A 14703-nucleotide genomic window follows, 5' to 3' on the forward strand; every position below is an offset into this window, starting at 1 on the left:
GGTTTCAGCATAATTTAAACGCTTTCGCCACTATCTATAAAATAGGGCCTTGCCTTGGAGCCGTCGCTATTTTTTATAGCTGCGAAGCTGTAAGCTGAGCGTAGTTATATTGCGGTGCTCTTGCTATATAAGCTGAGCGTAGCTATATTGCCGATGCTAGAATTTGAATTATATTGGGGCGCTGTATTTTTCATAGCCGCACAGCGATAGCTGGGGCTATTATTGGCCTTCTCTTGGTTTTTTACAATTCAAAGAATTTGAATTGTATTAGAGCGCTGTCTTTTTTTTTAAGATATGTTCACAAATTTTCATGATTTTTGAAGACAAATTGGAGTAGTGATTTTGGTCACGCCGAAACAGGAAATGGAGCGAAAAAGCGAGTGGTTTTGCAGCGTGAATTTTTTTCACTCTAATTTTAAAGTAGAGTGAGAAAACAGTGTTTGAACAAAAGTTCGGTTTCTCGCTAGTGGTTTTTTGTTCGCATGCGGCAATTTCACTCTGATTTTTACTGTTTTTTCGATTTTTTGGATCGGATTTTTTTCTAAATGGTTTTCCCAATCAATTCACAGCTCATTCTAGGCCTAGTTTTTTTTGTTTGAATTAAATTTTCAATTTATCGCTAGTGGTTTTTTGTTCACATGCGGCATTTTGACATTGATTTTCTGTTTATTTCTTTTTTTTTGTTCTGATTTTTTTTAAAGATGGTTTTCTCAATTCTTTCATAGTCCATTCTAGGTCTAGTTTTTCTGTTTAGTCAATGAAAATTCTTTGAATGCGCGTGATTAAATTTTTGGTCAAACTTGACTTACCTAACTCTCTAAAATGACTTCCTCAATTTGAAATTGACTTTTATTTACTTTAATTCGAAGAGATAAGGTCAAATGGGTGTGTGTCACTCTAAATGAAGGTTATTTGAGATCAGCTAATAGAGGCAGCAATAACTTATACAGATTTTTAATCAAAATATAACAAATCAGCCTTCAATGAAAAGACGAGTTTTCTTGGTCTTTGTTACTGTTTTTTTATACTGCCGATCTACGAATCTATTGCGGCTTTTTTCTGGCAATCTGCCAGCTATGTTTTTTTAAGATCTGTTCACACATTTTCATTTGGAGCGAAATTGGAGTAGTGATTTTGGTCACGCCGAAACAGGAAGTGGAGCGAAAAAGCGAGTGGTTTTGCGGCGTGAAATTTTTTTGCTCTAAATTTAAAGTAGAGCGAGAAAACGGCGTTTGAACTAAAATTCGCTTTCTCGCTAGTGGTTTTTCGTTCCAATGCGGCAATTTCGCTTTGATTTTTTTCTCTTTTTTTCAATTTTTTGGATCGGATTTTTTTCTAAATGGTTTTCCCAATCCATTCATAGTGCGTTCTAGGTCTAGTTTTCTGTTTAGTCAATCAGAATTCTTTGAATTGTACGTCAGGACCTGTCCTGCTATGTTTTTTGTTTCGTCGTCTGACGCTCTTTTATCGTTTTGCATTTGTTCACACAGCAAAGCTGAAAAAGTCAAATTTTTTGTATGACTTCTTTCTCTCACTAACGGCCTTTGCGCGCATGACGTCATTTCTCACTCGCTTTAGCAAAAGTTTTTAGGTTATTTGCGTGATTAGATTTTGATCATACGTGACTTACCTCACTCAATAAAATGACGTTTGCACTTTAAAACTTAAGTTTAATTTGATTTTGTTTAAGGTCAAAGGAACTACTATGTGCAGTAAAGGTCTCTAATAAGAGGCTTCTGTGGAATGAATTTTAACTAGCTTTTCTAATTTATCAGTGAATGTTTTTTAGCCTAGTTTTTTGAGCGGCGTCGATTTTTCAATTTAGATCTTTATCTGTTTCTATCTATTATATGGCACGCAGGCCTATTCTTTCACAGCTATTCCGACAATCTGCCGGCTATGTTTGTTTAACTTTGATTAGTGCGGTTCCGCTAGATGCTTTAAATGAAGTGGTGCCTGAATTTGTGTTGAGCGGTTCTCAAAACTGTATCATCTTTGACCAAGTTCCCGCTTTGTTTTAGAATTTTTTGCCTTCGCATGTACTTAGCGACGATTTATTACGTGGAAAACTGAACATTTCTTGCGTCGTTTTTTCGGGTTTTCTTTACTAGGGTATATCCTCAGAATTCTTCTTTTTCGATAGCCAATTGCTAGTTGCGTTTCGGCAGTCCTGTAATGTTTGTTTATTCTTATGAACAGTTTTGTGGTTCTTAAATAGAGTAAGGAGTTTGTCGCGCAGAAATTCTTGGCTAAGTTGATTTTTGGCGTCATTGAGAATATTTTTTACCGATAGAGTTACCATCGATAGATTTTGTTAGAGTCATTGTTGCCGTTCTCATCAAAATGTTTTGGTCTTTGCTTTGAATGAGTGTTACATGTCTTGCGACTGTGTTTTCATTATCTCTAGTTCAGTTTTTTGCTAATGCATGTATAGAATTTTGGTTCGTGTGTAATGTACTGAAAAGAAAACAACAACATCGGCTGACACTGCAAAGTCTGTGTTGCGTGCAGAAATCTTGTGCAATTGTGCCACATTTATTATCAGACGCTTTCAATCATTTTGAAGAGCATGTTTAAGGTCTCTTCTAAGTGAGCAGCAGCTTTAGATTCTATAATTGATTTTTTTCTGGAGCGTTTGGACAATTTTTTTTCGTGATTGACTTTTTTCACATCTTCATACAATGACTCTGAAGATTTTAATCAAGCAAAATGAATGTTTATTTCTCGACAGCTGGCGATAAATCAGGTCTGTATGTTTGGCTCTTAATTGCAGCTAAATATGAGCGATGCTCAAGCGACCGATATTGGTTATGAAAAGACTTTGGTTCAACTTGTATTGTAGTAATTATGGTAAGGAAATTACCCCCCCCCCCTCCCCCAACCACCACCGCGACGACTTCATTGATTTTTTATTATAGCTGCGAAGCTGTAAGCTGAGCGAAGCTATATTGCGGTGCTCTTGCTATATAAGCTGAGCGTAGCTATATTGCCGATGCTAGAATTTGAATTGTATTGGGGCGCTGTCTTTTTCATAGCCGCACAGCGATAGCTGGGGCTATTATTGGCCTTCTCTTGGTTTTTTTTATTTCGTCGTCATGATTTTTGTTACGACCATATGACGTCACAGCCACTTTTTCATTCGTTCATGCAATTTCAACTGAATTGCATATGTGACGTCATTTATCGCTCTTAGTGGAGCGAGTTTTTTTGCTCATGCGCGTGATTAAATTTTTGGTCACACTTGACTTACCTAACTCTCAAAAATTACTTCCTCACTTTGAAATTGACTTTAATTTACTTTAATTCGAAGAGATAAGGTCAAATGGGTGTGTGTCACTCTAAATGAAGGTTATTTGAGATCAGCTAATAGAGGCAGCAATAACTTATACAGATTTTTAATCAAAATATAACAAATCAGCCTTCACAGATTTTTAATCAAAATATAACAAATCAGCCTTCAATGAAAAGACGAGTTTTCTTGGTCTTTGTTACTGTTTTTTTTATACTGCTGATCTACAAATCTATTGTGGCTATTTTCTGGCAATCTGCCAGCTATGTTTTTTTAAGATCTGTTCGCACATTTTCATGTGGAGCGAAATTGGAGTAGTGATTTTGGTCACGCCGAAACAGGAAGTGGAGCGAAAAAGCGAGTGGTTTTGCGGCGTGAAATTTTTTTGCTCTAAATTTAAAGTAGAGTGAGAAAACGGCGTTTGAACTAAAATTCGCTTTCTCGCTAGGGGTTTTTCGTTCACATGCGGCAATTTCGCTTTGATTTTTTTCTCTTTTTTTCGATTTTTTGGATCGGATTTTTTTTCTAAATGGTTTTCCCAATCCATTAATAGTGCGTTCTAGGTCTAGTTTTCTGTTTAGTCAATCAGAATTCCTTGAATTGTACGTCAGGACCTGTCCTCCTATGTTTTTTGTTTCGTCGTCTGACGCTCTTTTATCGTTTTACATTTGTTCACACAGCAAAGCTGAAAAATTCAAATTCTTTGTATGACTTCTTCCTCTCACTAACGGCATTTGCGCGCGTGACGTCATTTCTCACTCGCTTTAGCAAAAGTTTTTAGGTTATTTGCGTGATTAGATTTTGATCATACGTGACTTACCTCACTCAATAAAATGACGTTTGCACTTTAAAACTTAAGTTTAATTTGATTTTGTTTAAGGTCAAAGGAACTCCTATGTGCAGTAAAGGTCTCTAATAAGAGGCTTCTGTGGAATGAATTTTAACTAGCTTTTCTAATTTATCGCTGAATGTTCTTTAGCCTAGTTTTTTAGCGGCGTCGATTTTTCAATTTAGATCTTTATCTGTTTCTATCTATTATACGGCACGCAGGCCTATTCTTTCAAAGCTATTCCGGCAATCTGCCGGCTATGTTTGTGTAACTTTGATTAGTGCGGTTCCGCTTGATGCTTTAAATGAAGTGGTGCCTGAATTTGTGTTGAGCGGTTCTCAAAACTGTATCATCTTTGACCAAGTTCCCGCTTTGTTTTAGAATATTTTGCCTTCGCATGTACATAGCGACGATTTATTACGTGGAAAACTGAACATTTCTTGCGTCGTTTTTTCGGGTTTTCTTTACTAGGGTATATCCTCAGAATTCTTCTTTTTCGATAGCCAATTGCTAGTTGCGTTTCGGCAGTCCTGTAATGTTTGTTTATTCTTATGAACAGTTTTGTGGTTCTTAAATGGAGTAAGGAGTTTGTCGCGCAGAAATTCTTGGCTAAGTTGATTTTTGGCGTCATTGAGAATATTTTTTACCGATAGAGTTACCATCGATAGATTTTGTTAGAGTCATTGTTGCCGTTCTCATCAAAATGTTTTGGTCTTTGCTTTGAATGAGTGTTACATGTCTTGCGACTGTGTTTTCATTATCTCTAGTTCAGTTTTTTGCTAATGCATGTATAGAATTTTGGTTCGTGTGTAATGTACTGAAAAGAAAACAACAACATCGGCTGACACTGCAAAGTCTGTGTTGCGTGCAGAAATCTTGTGCAATTGTGCCACATTTATTATCAGACGCTTTCAATCATTTTGAAGAGCATGTTTAAGGTCTCTTCTAAGTGAGCAGCTTTAGATTCCTTAATTGATTTTTTTCTGGAGCGTTTGGACAATTTTTTTTCGTGATTGACTTTTTTCACATCTTCATACAATGACTCTGAAGATTTTAATCAAGCAAAATGAATGTTTATTTCTTGACAGCTGGCGATAAATCAGGTCTGTATGTTTGGCTCTTAATTGCAGCTAAATATGAGCGATGCTTAAGCGACCGATATTGGTTATGAAAAGACTTTGGGTCAACTTGTATTGTAGTAATTATGGTAAGGAAATTACCCCCCCCCCCCAACCACCACCACGACGACTTCATTGATTTTTTATTATAGCTGCGAAGCTGTAAGCTGAGCGAAGCTATATTGCGGTGCTCCTGGTTTTTACGATTCGAAGAGGAGTATTGGTTTTCTCTCGGTTTTTTTTACAGGAAATAGATTTGTTCACGCGGCATTTTGACCTAAAAGCAAAAGTGAAAGCTGTCTTGGTGAACAGATTTTCGCTAAGGGAGAGAAGTTTTTTGATCATGCGCTGCGTTCAGTGAATGACTTTTTGACTTTGAAAAGTAGTTTTTGACTGAATTGCACATATAGATAATCGTTTTTAGCCATTTTTTCGTCTAAGTGGCCCATTTTTTTTTTGCTTTTAATTTGGTTTCTTGAAGAAATAAATTTTATTCGATACTATATTGCAATGTCAACATCGGAAATTGATGCCATTGTGTTTTGCAGAGCCTGAAAATGAGTTTCAAGTTGAAAATTGGCACATAATTCTTGATTTTTTAGTTAATTTTTGGCTTTTTTTCTATTTCTTCATTTTTGGATCTTTTAACCGTCTTTTTGTCAAAAATCACTTAATATTGCAACTTCTCTTTGATAATTCATATACTCAACGCCTCTCTCTACCTCGATGTAATTTTGTTTCATAAAATTGTACATATGCTAATCCGATTTTGGTAGTTTTTTTCCGATTTTCGTCAGCTTTTCGTTTATATTTTGGTTGTAATTGCTAGAAATAGTTTTTTTGTGCAACACGAGGGACTTTAATTTCGTTTCAAAAAAATCAATCATTTTTTTGGCGTTAAGTTTTGAAAAAAACAGTTAAAACTTTTTCATAAATGCAGTCTTAACTTGAAAGTTCTTTGACCATTTTTTTTGCAAAATGTTTCAATGTTTCGTATTTATGAATTCTGCTTTTTCCTAATTTTTTGTTCTCTTCAGGAGGAGAGATCTTTGTATCGGATGACTAGTTATCTTTTCTATGTCTTGAATGCTGAACAATGAAATGTATTCGTTTTTCTAGAATTTTTTAAATTGATTTTTAACTTTCAAAAATCAAGATTGTCTTCTTGTTACGGTGCTTCTTACATTGTGCCCATATTTTTAACATTATAGTTAGTATCATTCTAGCTTTGTCCTGGCACCTACATTTATTTTCGGTATATTCATTTTTTCAGTTGTAAAAAATGAATGATTTCAGCTTTTTCTTAGATTTTCGTCATTTCTTTGGTTTGCAATTGATTTCATTCAACATAAGGCAGTACTGAGAGTTTGATAGCAAGCTGTTCCCAAAATTCCCACTTATGACTATTTATTGCAGCTTTCTTCCGGCCTTGGTATTAATTAAAACGGTTTTTTTGCCTTTGAATATTCTTCTGTTGCTTATATTTTTTCTATGATCAGTTTTATTTTTGATTTAGTATGAAATCATGTTGTCTAGCTTATGTACAACAAGGAACAGGTGTGTTTTGTTTTTTGTCTTAATTGCAGTGATTAGAAGTGTAATTATAGGTACTTTTTCATTCCTAAATTTCAGCTTTCTTTTTTGAAAAGATTTAACTTAGTTTCTAAGATTACTATCTGCCGTTTGCTTTCGCGATCTTTATCAGATTGGAATCATGAATTAATTGAGGGCTATTGATAACCTTGTCAGCTTTTTCAGACTATCAGGTTTTCGACCAACTTAATTATTTTGGATTTTTTAACGTTACCAAACGTTTTCAATAATATAAAATTTTGCTTCATTTTTGTCGTAATGACAGTGGTTCAAGTTTCATCAGTTTTTAGAGCAGAACTGGAGAGGTAGTGAGTTAATGGTTGAATACAAAAGGTAATGGCTTCCGCTGCAATTGCGGTTTTGTTAGTGAAGTTTTGACGCTTCGAGTTGCTTCCGGCTATGTTTTTTTGTTTCGTCGTCTGACGCTCTTTTATCGTTTTACATTTGTTCACACATCAAAGCTGAAAAAGTCAAATTTTGTGAATGACTTCTTGCTCTCACTAACGGCATTTGTGCGCGTGACGTCATTTCTCACTCGCTTTAGCAAAAGTTTTTAGGTTATTTGCGTGATTAGATTTTGATCATACGTGACTTACCTCACTCAATAAAATGACTTTTGCACTTTAAAACTTAAGTTTAATTTGAATTTGTTTAAGGTCAAAGGAACTCGTATGTGCAGTAAAGGTCTCTAATAAGAGGTTTCTGCCGAATGAATTTTAACAAGCTTTATTAATTTATCGCTGAATGTTTTTTACCTAGTTTTTTGAGCGGCGTCGATTTTTTTTTTTCAATTTAGATCTGTAGCTGTTTTTATCTCTATTATATGACACGCAGGTCTATTCTTTCGCAGCTATTCCGGCAATCTGCCGGCTATGTTATGGTCGACCCCTCGACTGGGGTTGGCTTCAAATATATTACAAGGGGCTTGAGATCAGCTTGTTTTAGGTTACTTCACCAATGGCAACTGGAGGTAGTTTAGCCCCACCCTCAGCAACATCCACTCCTCAGACCCTCTCTCTCCCATCGGGAGATGGATCCCAATCAGGGACAGGCGGAGGAGGGAGTGGGAAGCAACAGGAACTGGCCAGTGTGATCGCAGCATTCCAGGGGGACAGTCCAGAACAGCTCACTCTTCAAGAGGGCCAAGTGGTGGTTGTGAAGAAGAAACTGCCAAGTGGATGGTGGGAAGGACAGATTCAGGTGGGAAAATCTTCATAAAATTGGCGTGAAAATATGAGCACATTCATCTTTGTGTCGGGATAGAAAAGTATTCTGTAACTGAGAACTTAAAACTTCGATTGCATGGCCACCGTTGCGTGCGAGCGATTTTGAATGCAAAGTAATGCAAAAAATATAGGCCAACCGTGTGCAACCTGAACTAATTTGGATATTTAAAAGTCCAGACGTCAGAGACTGTTAATATATGGCCAAATTAAAAATTTGCTATTAAAAGATGTACATTGGGAGCAAATATAATTTTTGAGAGTAGTTTCAAATGTGGCCATAAATTAGTATTTCTGAACTCTGGATTTCGCAATAGCCGGAGTAGTTGAAATTGAACACAATTGGCCTATATTTTGCTTTATTTTAACCAAGAATTGCTCGTGAGTTATGTTGGCTATGTAATTATAATTTTGCTTTAGAGCTCTGTGGTTCTTTCGCCTAAAATTTCGCACCACCGAGCTAATTTAAGTTATAAAATGCCCGGTACCGCTTTGCTTAATCAAATCAGTGAGAGCTTTTTGCTCTGCTTATTGTTGCTTGGTGCGCAAATTTCCCTCTTGCTTTGCAGTAGTCAATATGACTAGATAGATATCAATCACGGTTGCTCATATTTAACTTTTCATTTAGACTTCTTTTTCACAGCTGAAAAATCAGGGCTGAATTAGATCTTCAAACGAATTCGGGTTAACATTATTTGGGCAGGGCTTGCTTTTTATCCTTTTTTAGTTCAAATCTAAATGGCTTTGCGGATAACTCATTAAATGGCGCCGTGATTTCATTTCTTTTTACCTAATTCCAAATCAAGCCTTCTAACCTGCTTAATTGATGCTAATATACCCTGATCTTTTCTAACTCCTTTGCAACTTTGCAGGACTCGACGGTAAGACCTCCCCTCATCTATTGAATTTCTCTGAATCTGTTTAAAGTGTCGAATATAACATGTAACAGCCCAGCTTGTGGTGTTTGAAACTGACCAATACGGAAAGTTATCTTCAGCAGAGTTGTGATGTCACGGTACTCACTCGAACATGGGAGTTCTCAATTATTCAATACTAATAGCGGAACTGTTTCTTTGCCCACGGTAGACTGTGCGCATATGTAATTATTTTTCCGACCTCATGTAATCGAGGAAAGAGCTTAAGAGCTTTATGCCCCCACCCCCCCCCCCCATCCCCCCCCCCCCCTCATATATTCATCGAGGAAAGACATAACTCGTATCACCTGAAGGCCCTTGAAGTAGAATTTTTTGAATTTTGCTTTTGTTGAGAATGAGCAAGGTTTCCCCTGAAAGGTTAGGAAAATAATATAACATGAGATTCAGTAAATTTTGTGATTTTTAACCGATTCTTCAATTTCAAACGAAATAATTGTGCCCCAAAGTCCTCTCCGCGTATAATATTTGAACAAAGGAGTTACTTGAAATCAATTTTGCTGAGAAGATGTGAGGCTTAAAAATATAGGTTTTCTGCTAAAAATTATGAGTTGAAAACGCTGATGGATGTTGACTAAATTGCCCTTATCTAACAAATTTATTAATTTCAAGGGAATTGTAATTGCCCATGATATCAATTTTCTCATTTATTTCGATATATTACGTTGCCAAACCTACATGCTCAAAATTGGAAATATCCGTCAGTGATATCCGCGATTTTGCGGAATTTGATGACAATCGAGAAAGGCCGACTGACCTGCGTCACTATTATCCACAAAGTTACTAACATCCTCGGCAAGGTAACTGAATTCCGCGCAAGGCTTCTAAAACTGATAAGAGGAAAAAAGTGGGATATAATTAGAACTTCTTAACAACATGAAGTGAGGGATAATTAAAAATTTAATCCGTCGAAGTTTTTAATATCAATCAAAGGTTAGCGTGCAGGGATGATCATACCCCTGCTCACAAATTGAGGACATTGATGACATGAAATTTCAAGATCAGTGACTGTATTCTGTAATGAATGTTCGCAATTTTATTGTCACTATGGTCCAGAATTTATCCATATTTGTTCCACGCGAGAAGTGGTGACAAAACGTTGTTAATTGCTCTTGAACGAAGTTCAGAGCAATTATTGTAAACGTGTGCGTCTTTTTTATGCAAATTTTTCGCTTGACAATTTTGGGCTTTTCTAGAACCTTCTTTGACTTCTCAAGTGACTTTTTCACGCTTTCGTTCTTCTTTTTTGAGTGATCTCTATTGCTCCGAAGTAAAGCGTGTTGCTAATATAAAATCGGTTGCAGAATAGGAGAGGTAAGTGATTCGTAGCGCAGTGGTTAATGCGTGAGGTTGTGGATCGGGAGGTCAGTGGTTGGAATCCCGGCGGGGGAAAGGTTTTTTTTGCACTCATAAAGAAAAATGGATTTTAGGCTACAGCCCCCAAATTAAATAGCCTCGCCTGTCGTTCAAGAGCAATTCTTCCAACTTTTGTCGGTTTTTGTTCAATCATGTTCACAAACGCGGACAACACTGATTTGTAGGATTGGCGACGTAATGAAAGTTTTATTGATGGAGTTGTCGACCAGCAGCTCTTAGTTTTTCTAGTCTTTGAGTCTTTTAAGTGTACCATTCACCGAAAGGATCTTCATCAAAGCAGAGTTTGAATTAACCACAAATCAGAGGATTCTGGGCTTGATTATGGAGTTTAACATGGAAAAAATAATCGCGAAATTATATAGTTTTATTTTTTTAACCAATTTTTGACAGCATCAATTTCATGACTGCAAAATTTAGTTTGCTTAGAAGGCAATCTCAGATTGAATTGAATAGATTTGCTGAAATGTTTCGCAACGAAAAGCAGCGTAAACTCACATTGCTTCAAAAAATTTTAATTTGGAATGTTTTTTTTTCAATTTACTTTATCCTCAAATACAGTTTATTACAAAAATTAGGTTCGATCACTAACTTTTCTACAATCCAAGGCTTTTTCAGCCGATATAAATGCACTTAGAAAACGTCAATTGACTTTCAAAACTTTCGAACAAACTGTACCTCTTACGAGATTTGAAAACAGTGAAATAGAGGAAACTTTGGAACCTAAAATTTTGGTGTTTTCCGCTCAACTATTTTGAATGCAAAAATCTGAGGTGACTACTTTTTTTTCAAATAGCCTGCAACGCTCTGAACATTTAATGGTTCAAACTGCACATAAGTCAAAAAATGTTTTTTTTTCTAATAACCGTTCCTTTACTTTCGTTCAAAGTTGGACTCAAGAACAATAATTATTTCCTCTTGAGCGAAGTTCATAGCAATTATTGTAAACGTGTTGGTCTTTTTTATGCAAATGTTTCGCTTGACCATTTTGCGCTTTTCTTCTAGAACATTCTTTGACTTCTCAGGTGACTTTTTCACGGTTTCGTTCTTGATTTTTGAGTGATCTCTATTGCTCTCACTCCGAATAAAAGCTAAATTAAAGTCGGTTGCAGCATAGCAAACATAAGGGACAAATAGCACTGTTGGCAGTGCATATGGTTATGAAGCGGGAGGTCAACGGTTCGAATCTCGGTGGGGGCAAATGTTTTTCTACCCGCCTGTCGTTCGAGAGCAATTTTTCCGACAGTCGGTTTATGTTTTTTCTTCGGAGTCATTTGCAATTTTGTTAATGAAAACATTTACATTCTTAAGTCCATTCAAGTGCACGATTGCATTAGTTTGTTCATGCAAGTTATTGCAAAACAACGTTGATGACGAGCAAAGAAAACAGTTCCACAATAACAAATAGCGAATACCGTAGTTGGGTTGTTGCACATTCATACCACGGCTGAGCTTTTTTAATCGGAGCTGAACTGATAATGCTGTTGAGTTGAGTAACGTGAACGTGAAAACGCTTATGATGCTGTCGCAAATTGCAAACAGGTAATTGGCATTTCAGATTTTAAAATCAAACCCAGCTGCACTCTGTCCCATTCTATCTACCATTTCTTGCATTGTCTCAGAAGCCACCCACAAAGAGGGTGATATAATTGTCCCCGTCTTCCTAGAAAACTTTCCATCATTACCCTAGATATAATTTTTTGACTTCCTGTGTCGAAAATACCTTTCATATGTATGCACTCTGTTGTTAATTCTTTAAAATTTTAAATTGCTTTTGTGCGTATTACGAAAACGCTTGTCTTACTGTAAAATATAATATAAGCCGTCACTTCTTTGTTGAAAGCTATATCACCTTAAAATGGACTCGTGACGAACATGTAGTTATTCAAGAACATAACTGCTACTACTGTGACTTTTCATGATCTTTCATAAAATTTGCAAGAATACTAATTCTAAAAGGCTAGATTTGATTTATTTGTAAGCATTTATGCGTTTTAAGATTGATTGTCATCTGTAATTTAGCTAATCCGAACCCCCCCCCCCCCCCCCCCCTCGTGTCAATTATGTAGTTACCAGTGCTGTCTTGTGAAATAGCTAGTGACTATTTAAAAAGTGAAAAGTGTCCGGCAAGACTGTAAAAGTGTACGAGACTTGAGAAAATTTGAGTAAACGTCCTAAGCCACGTATACATGTCAAGTGATGCATCTTATATGAATTGTTTCTAGTTACAGACTCATGTCATGTATATGTGTATGTAGGGTGAGAAGAGGAAGGGCTGGTTCCCTGGAGACTACGTCAGAGTAATCTCTTCCGGTCTCACCCCACTCCCATCTGCAAACTCATCGCCAGAGAGGAAAAGTGGTGAGATTGACCATTTTGTATTACCACGAAAAAATTTTGAGATAAGTGGTTTTCTTGGGTCTTCCCATTATAGCCCTCCCTCCCCGCGCCCCCAAATTATAGACCCCCCATTATGGTATAATTACCACGATGGGGGCCATAAGTTATCTGACCATTAAGCTGGAGTGGGGGTATAATGGGAAAGACCAGTTTTGTTTTCAAATTGATTTTTGATGTTCTGAGAACTTGCACTTGCGTTTTCAAGTTTTTTAATTCTTCTCAGCATTTTAATTGTTTAATTGCTCTCGAACAAGGAGGAGTATTGGTATTATAAAGGTTTTTAAGACTGGAAACGGAATGTTTGTATTCTACAGGTTTTCTACTGGAAGAGAAGTATTGGTATTCTACTTGTTTTTCCTACTCGAATCGGAATATTGTTTTCCTCTACAGTTTTTTTCGACTTGAAAAGAAGTATTGGTATTCTACTGCTTTTTCCTGTTTTCGACTTCCCGTGATTTCTGTTTCCGACATATGCTTCTAACAGTAGCTTAGATTCCTCTATGGAGTAATTAATTGCTCGCGAACGAAGTTTGGAATAGATATCAATCGGTCTCAAACGAAGTTTTTAGCAATTATACTCGTCCTGTGGTTGACTAATTTTTTGTCTGGCCCTTTTAACTTTTCCTCCTAAAAATTGATATAAACAGGTGTTACGCACTAACTTTTAGAGCTATTCTCTCGGTATTTTAGAGATCAATAATTAGAGTAATTAACCTGAGTATTTGTCACTGTACAAGGACTTATTTTGTATGTTTCATAGTGCGATTTTAGCGGATATAACTTGAATAAAATAAGATAGTAATAGCCTTGCATTGAGCGGTTCGAATGCGTGATGTATCCACTTGTTGCCTTGTATTTAGTAGCTTTTCACGGAGTTATTTTAGCTCTATGGAAGCCTGTTATAACTTAGCGCTTTGTAAAGATTTTACAGTCAATCTTTAATTATTAAATCCAATTTTATAAAGAATAGTATCAAGAGAAAGAATGAGAGTTTTCGCAAATTTTTATAAAGTTTCTAGATGAGGTTATCAACTGGCTGTCAGGCTGGTAATCCGGTGATCTGGTAATCGTGGGTTCCGCTGAGCTGTAACTCGAGTAGTATTGGTCCTTCGCAAATATTTACTGATCTACAAGTGGGACAATTTCGGGCTTTTGTACGTTTCTTGATGTTTGTTAAGTACATATACAATTTCCGTATTAGCACCTACTTTGTCAGAATAATTACTTCACCCGTTACATATTTTCTCACGAATTTAGTTACCAAATATGCGAGTTCATTGTCATTGAACTCTATAAGGTAAATATTGAGGCTTTCAGGTACTTTATATTTTTATCAGTAAACTGTCAATTTGCGGTTGTTTTTAGTAAACATAAACAAATAAGGGGTGACAGGCCTAGATGGAAATACTGGCTAGCTATGGCCTTGAGATCTATCTGAATATGAACTGAGTTATAGCATTTTATATGGATATATAAAGGGAAATCACCACGTATTTATGTTTCACAAAATAGGGGCGTGGAACTACCGGACTTTAGAAAATTTTGCATGAAAATTTTGAGAAGGAACTGGGTTTTACAATTTTTCTCTAAAACATAAATAATCTGCACTGTTATATGGACATACAAATGTTTTTGTTGCAGCCACCCAATTTGTGTTTCTTCAGAAAAGGTGTTGGAACGAAAACATTAAAATTAAAAGCAATTAAAGGATTAAAAAGAAATGAAGCTTAAGTTAAGACAAATGAAAATAAAGTTGTCCAGTTCATCTTCTGTATCAAAGCCTTCAATTGTGTTGACATGTTGGATGTCGCTGGCATTGAATGTCGCCTGTGTTGTCTTTTGAGGGTTCCCATGTCTTCTGGTGATATAACTGTTGGAGGCGTCTGGAGTTGTTTTGTAAGGTTGGCCACTACTTGTGTTTTGGCACGGAAACTACTGGATGGGC

The 14703-nt window shown here is 36.3% G+C and overlaps 1 protein-coding gene across 4 annotated transcripts in view; it reads left to right on the forward strand.

Moving 5' to 3' along the window:
- Positions 1 to 14703, forward strand: part of LOC142356370 (intersectin-1-like) — a 119506-nt gene that overhangs the window by 86405 nt on the left and 18398 nt on the right. For all 4 annotated transcript variants that reach the window (XM_075408299.1, XM_075408305.1, XM_075408317.1 and 1 more), the window contains 2 exons: positions 7775 to 8029; positions 12617 to 12719. In XM_075408299.1, the coding sequence (XP_075264414.1) occupies positions 7775 to 8029; positions 12617 to 12719 (358 nt within the window). The remainder of the gene's footprint in view (positions 1 to 7774; positions 8030 to 12616; positions 12720 to 14703) is intronic.

The sequence above is a fragment of the Convolutriloba macropyga genome, chromosome 2, assembly GCF_964194025.1.
Source record: "Convolutriloba macropyga chromosome 2, txConMacr16.3, whole genome shotgun sequence".
In the NCBI taxonomy this organism is placed as follows: Eukaryota; Metazoa; Xenacoelomorpha; order Acoela; family Convolutidae; genus Convolutriloba; species Convolutriloba macropyga.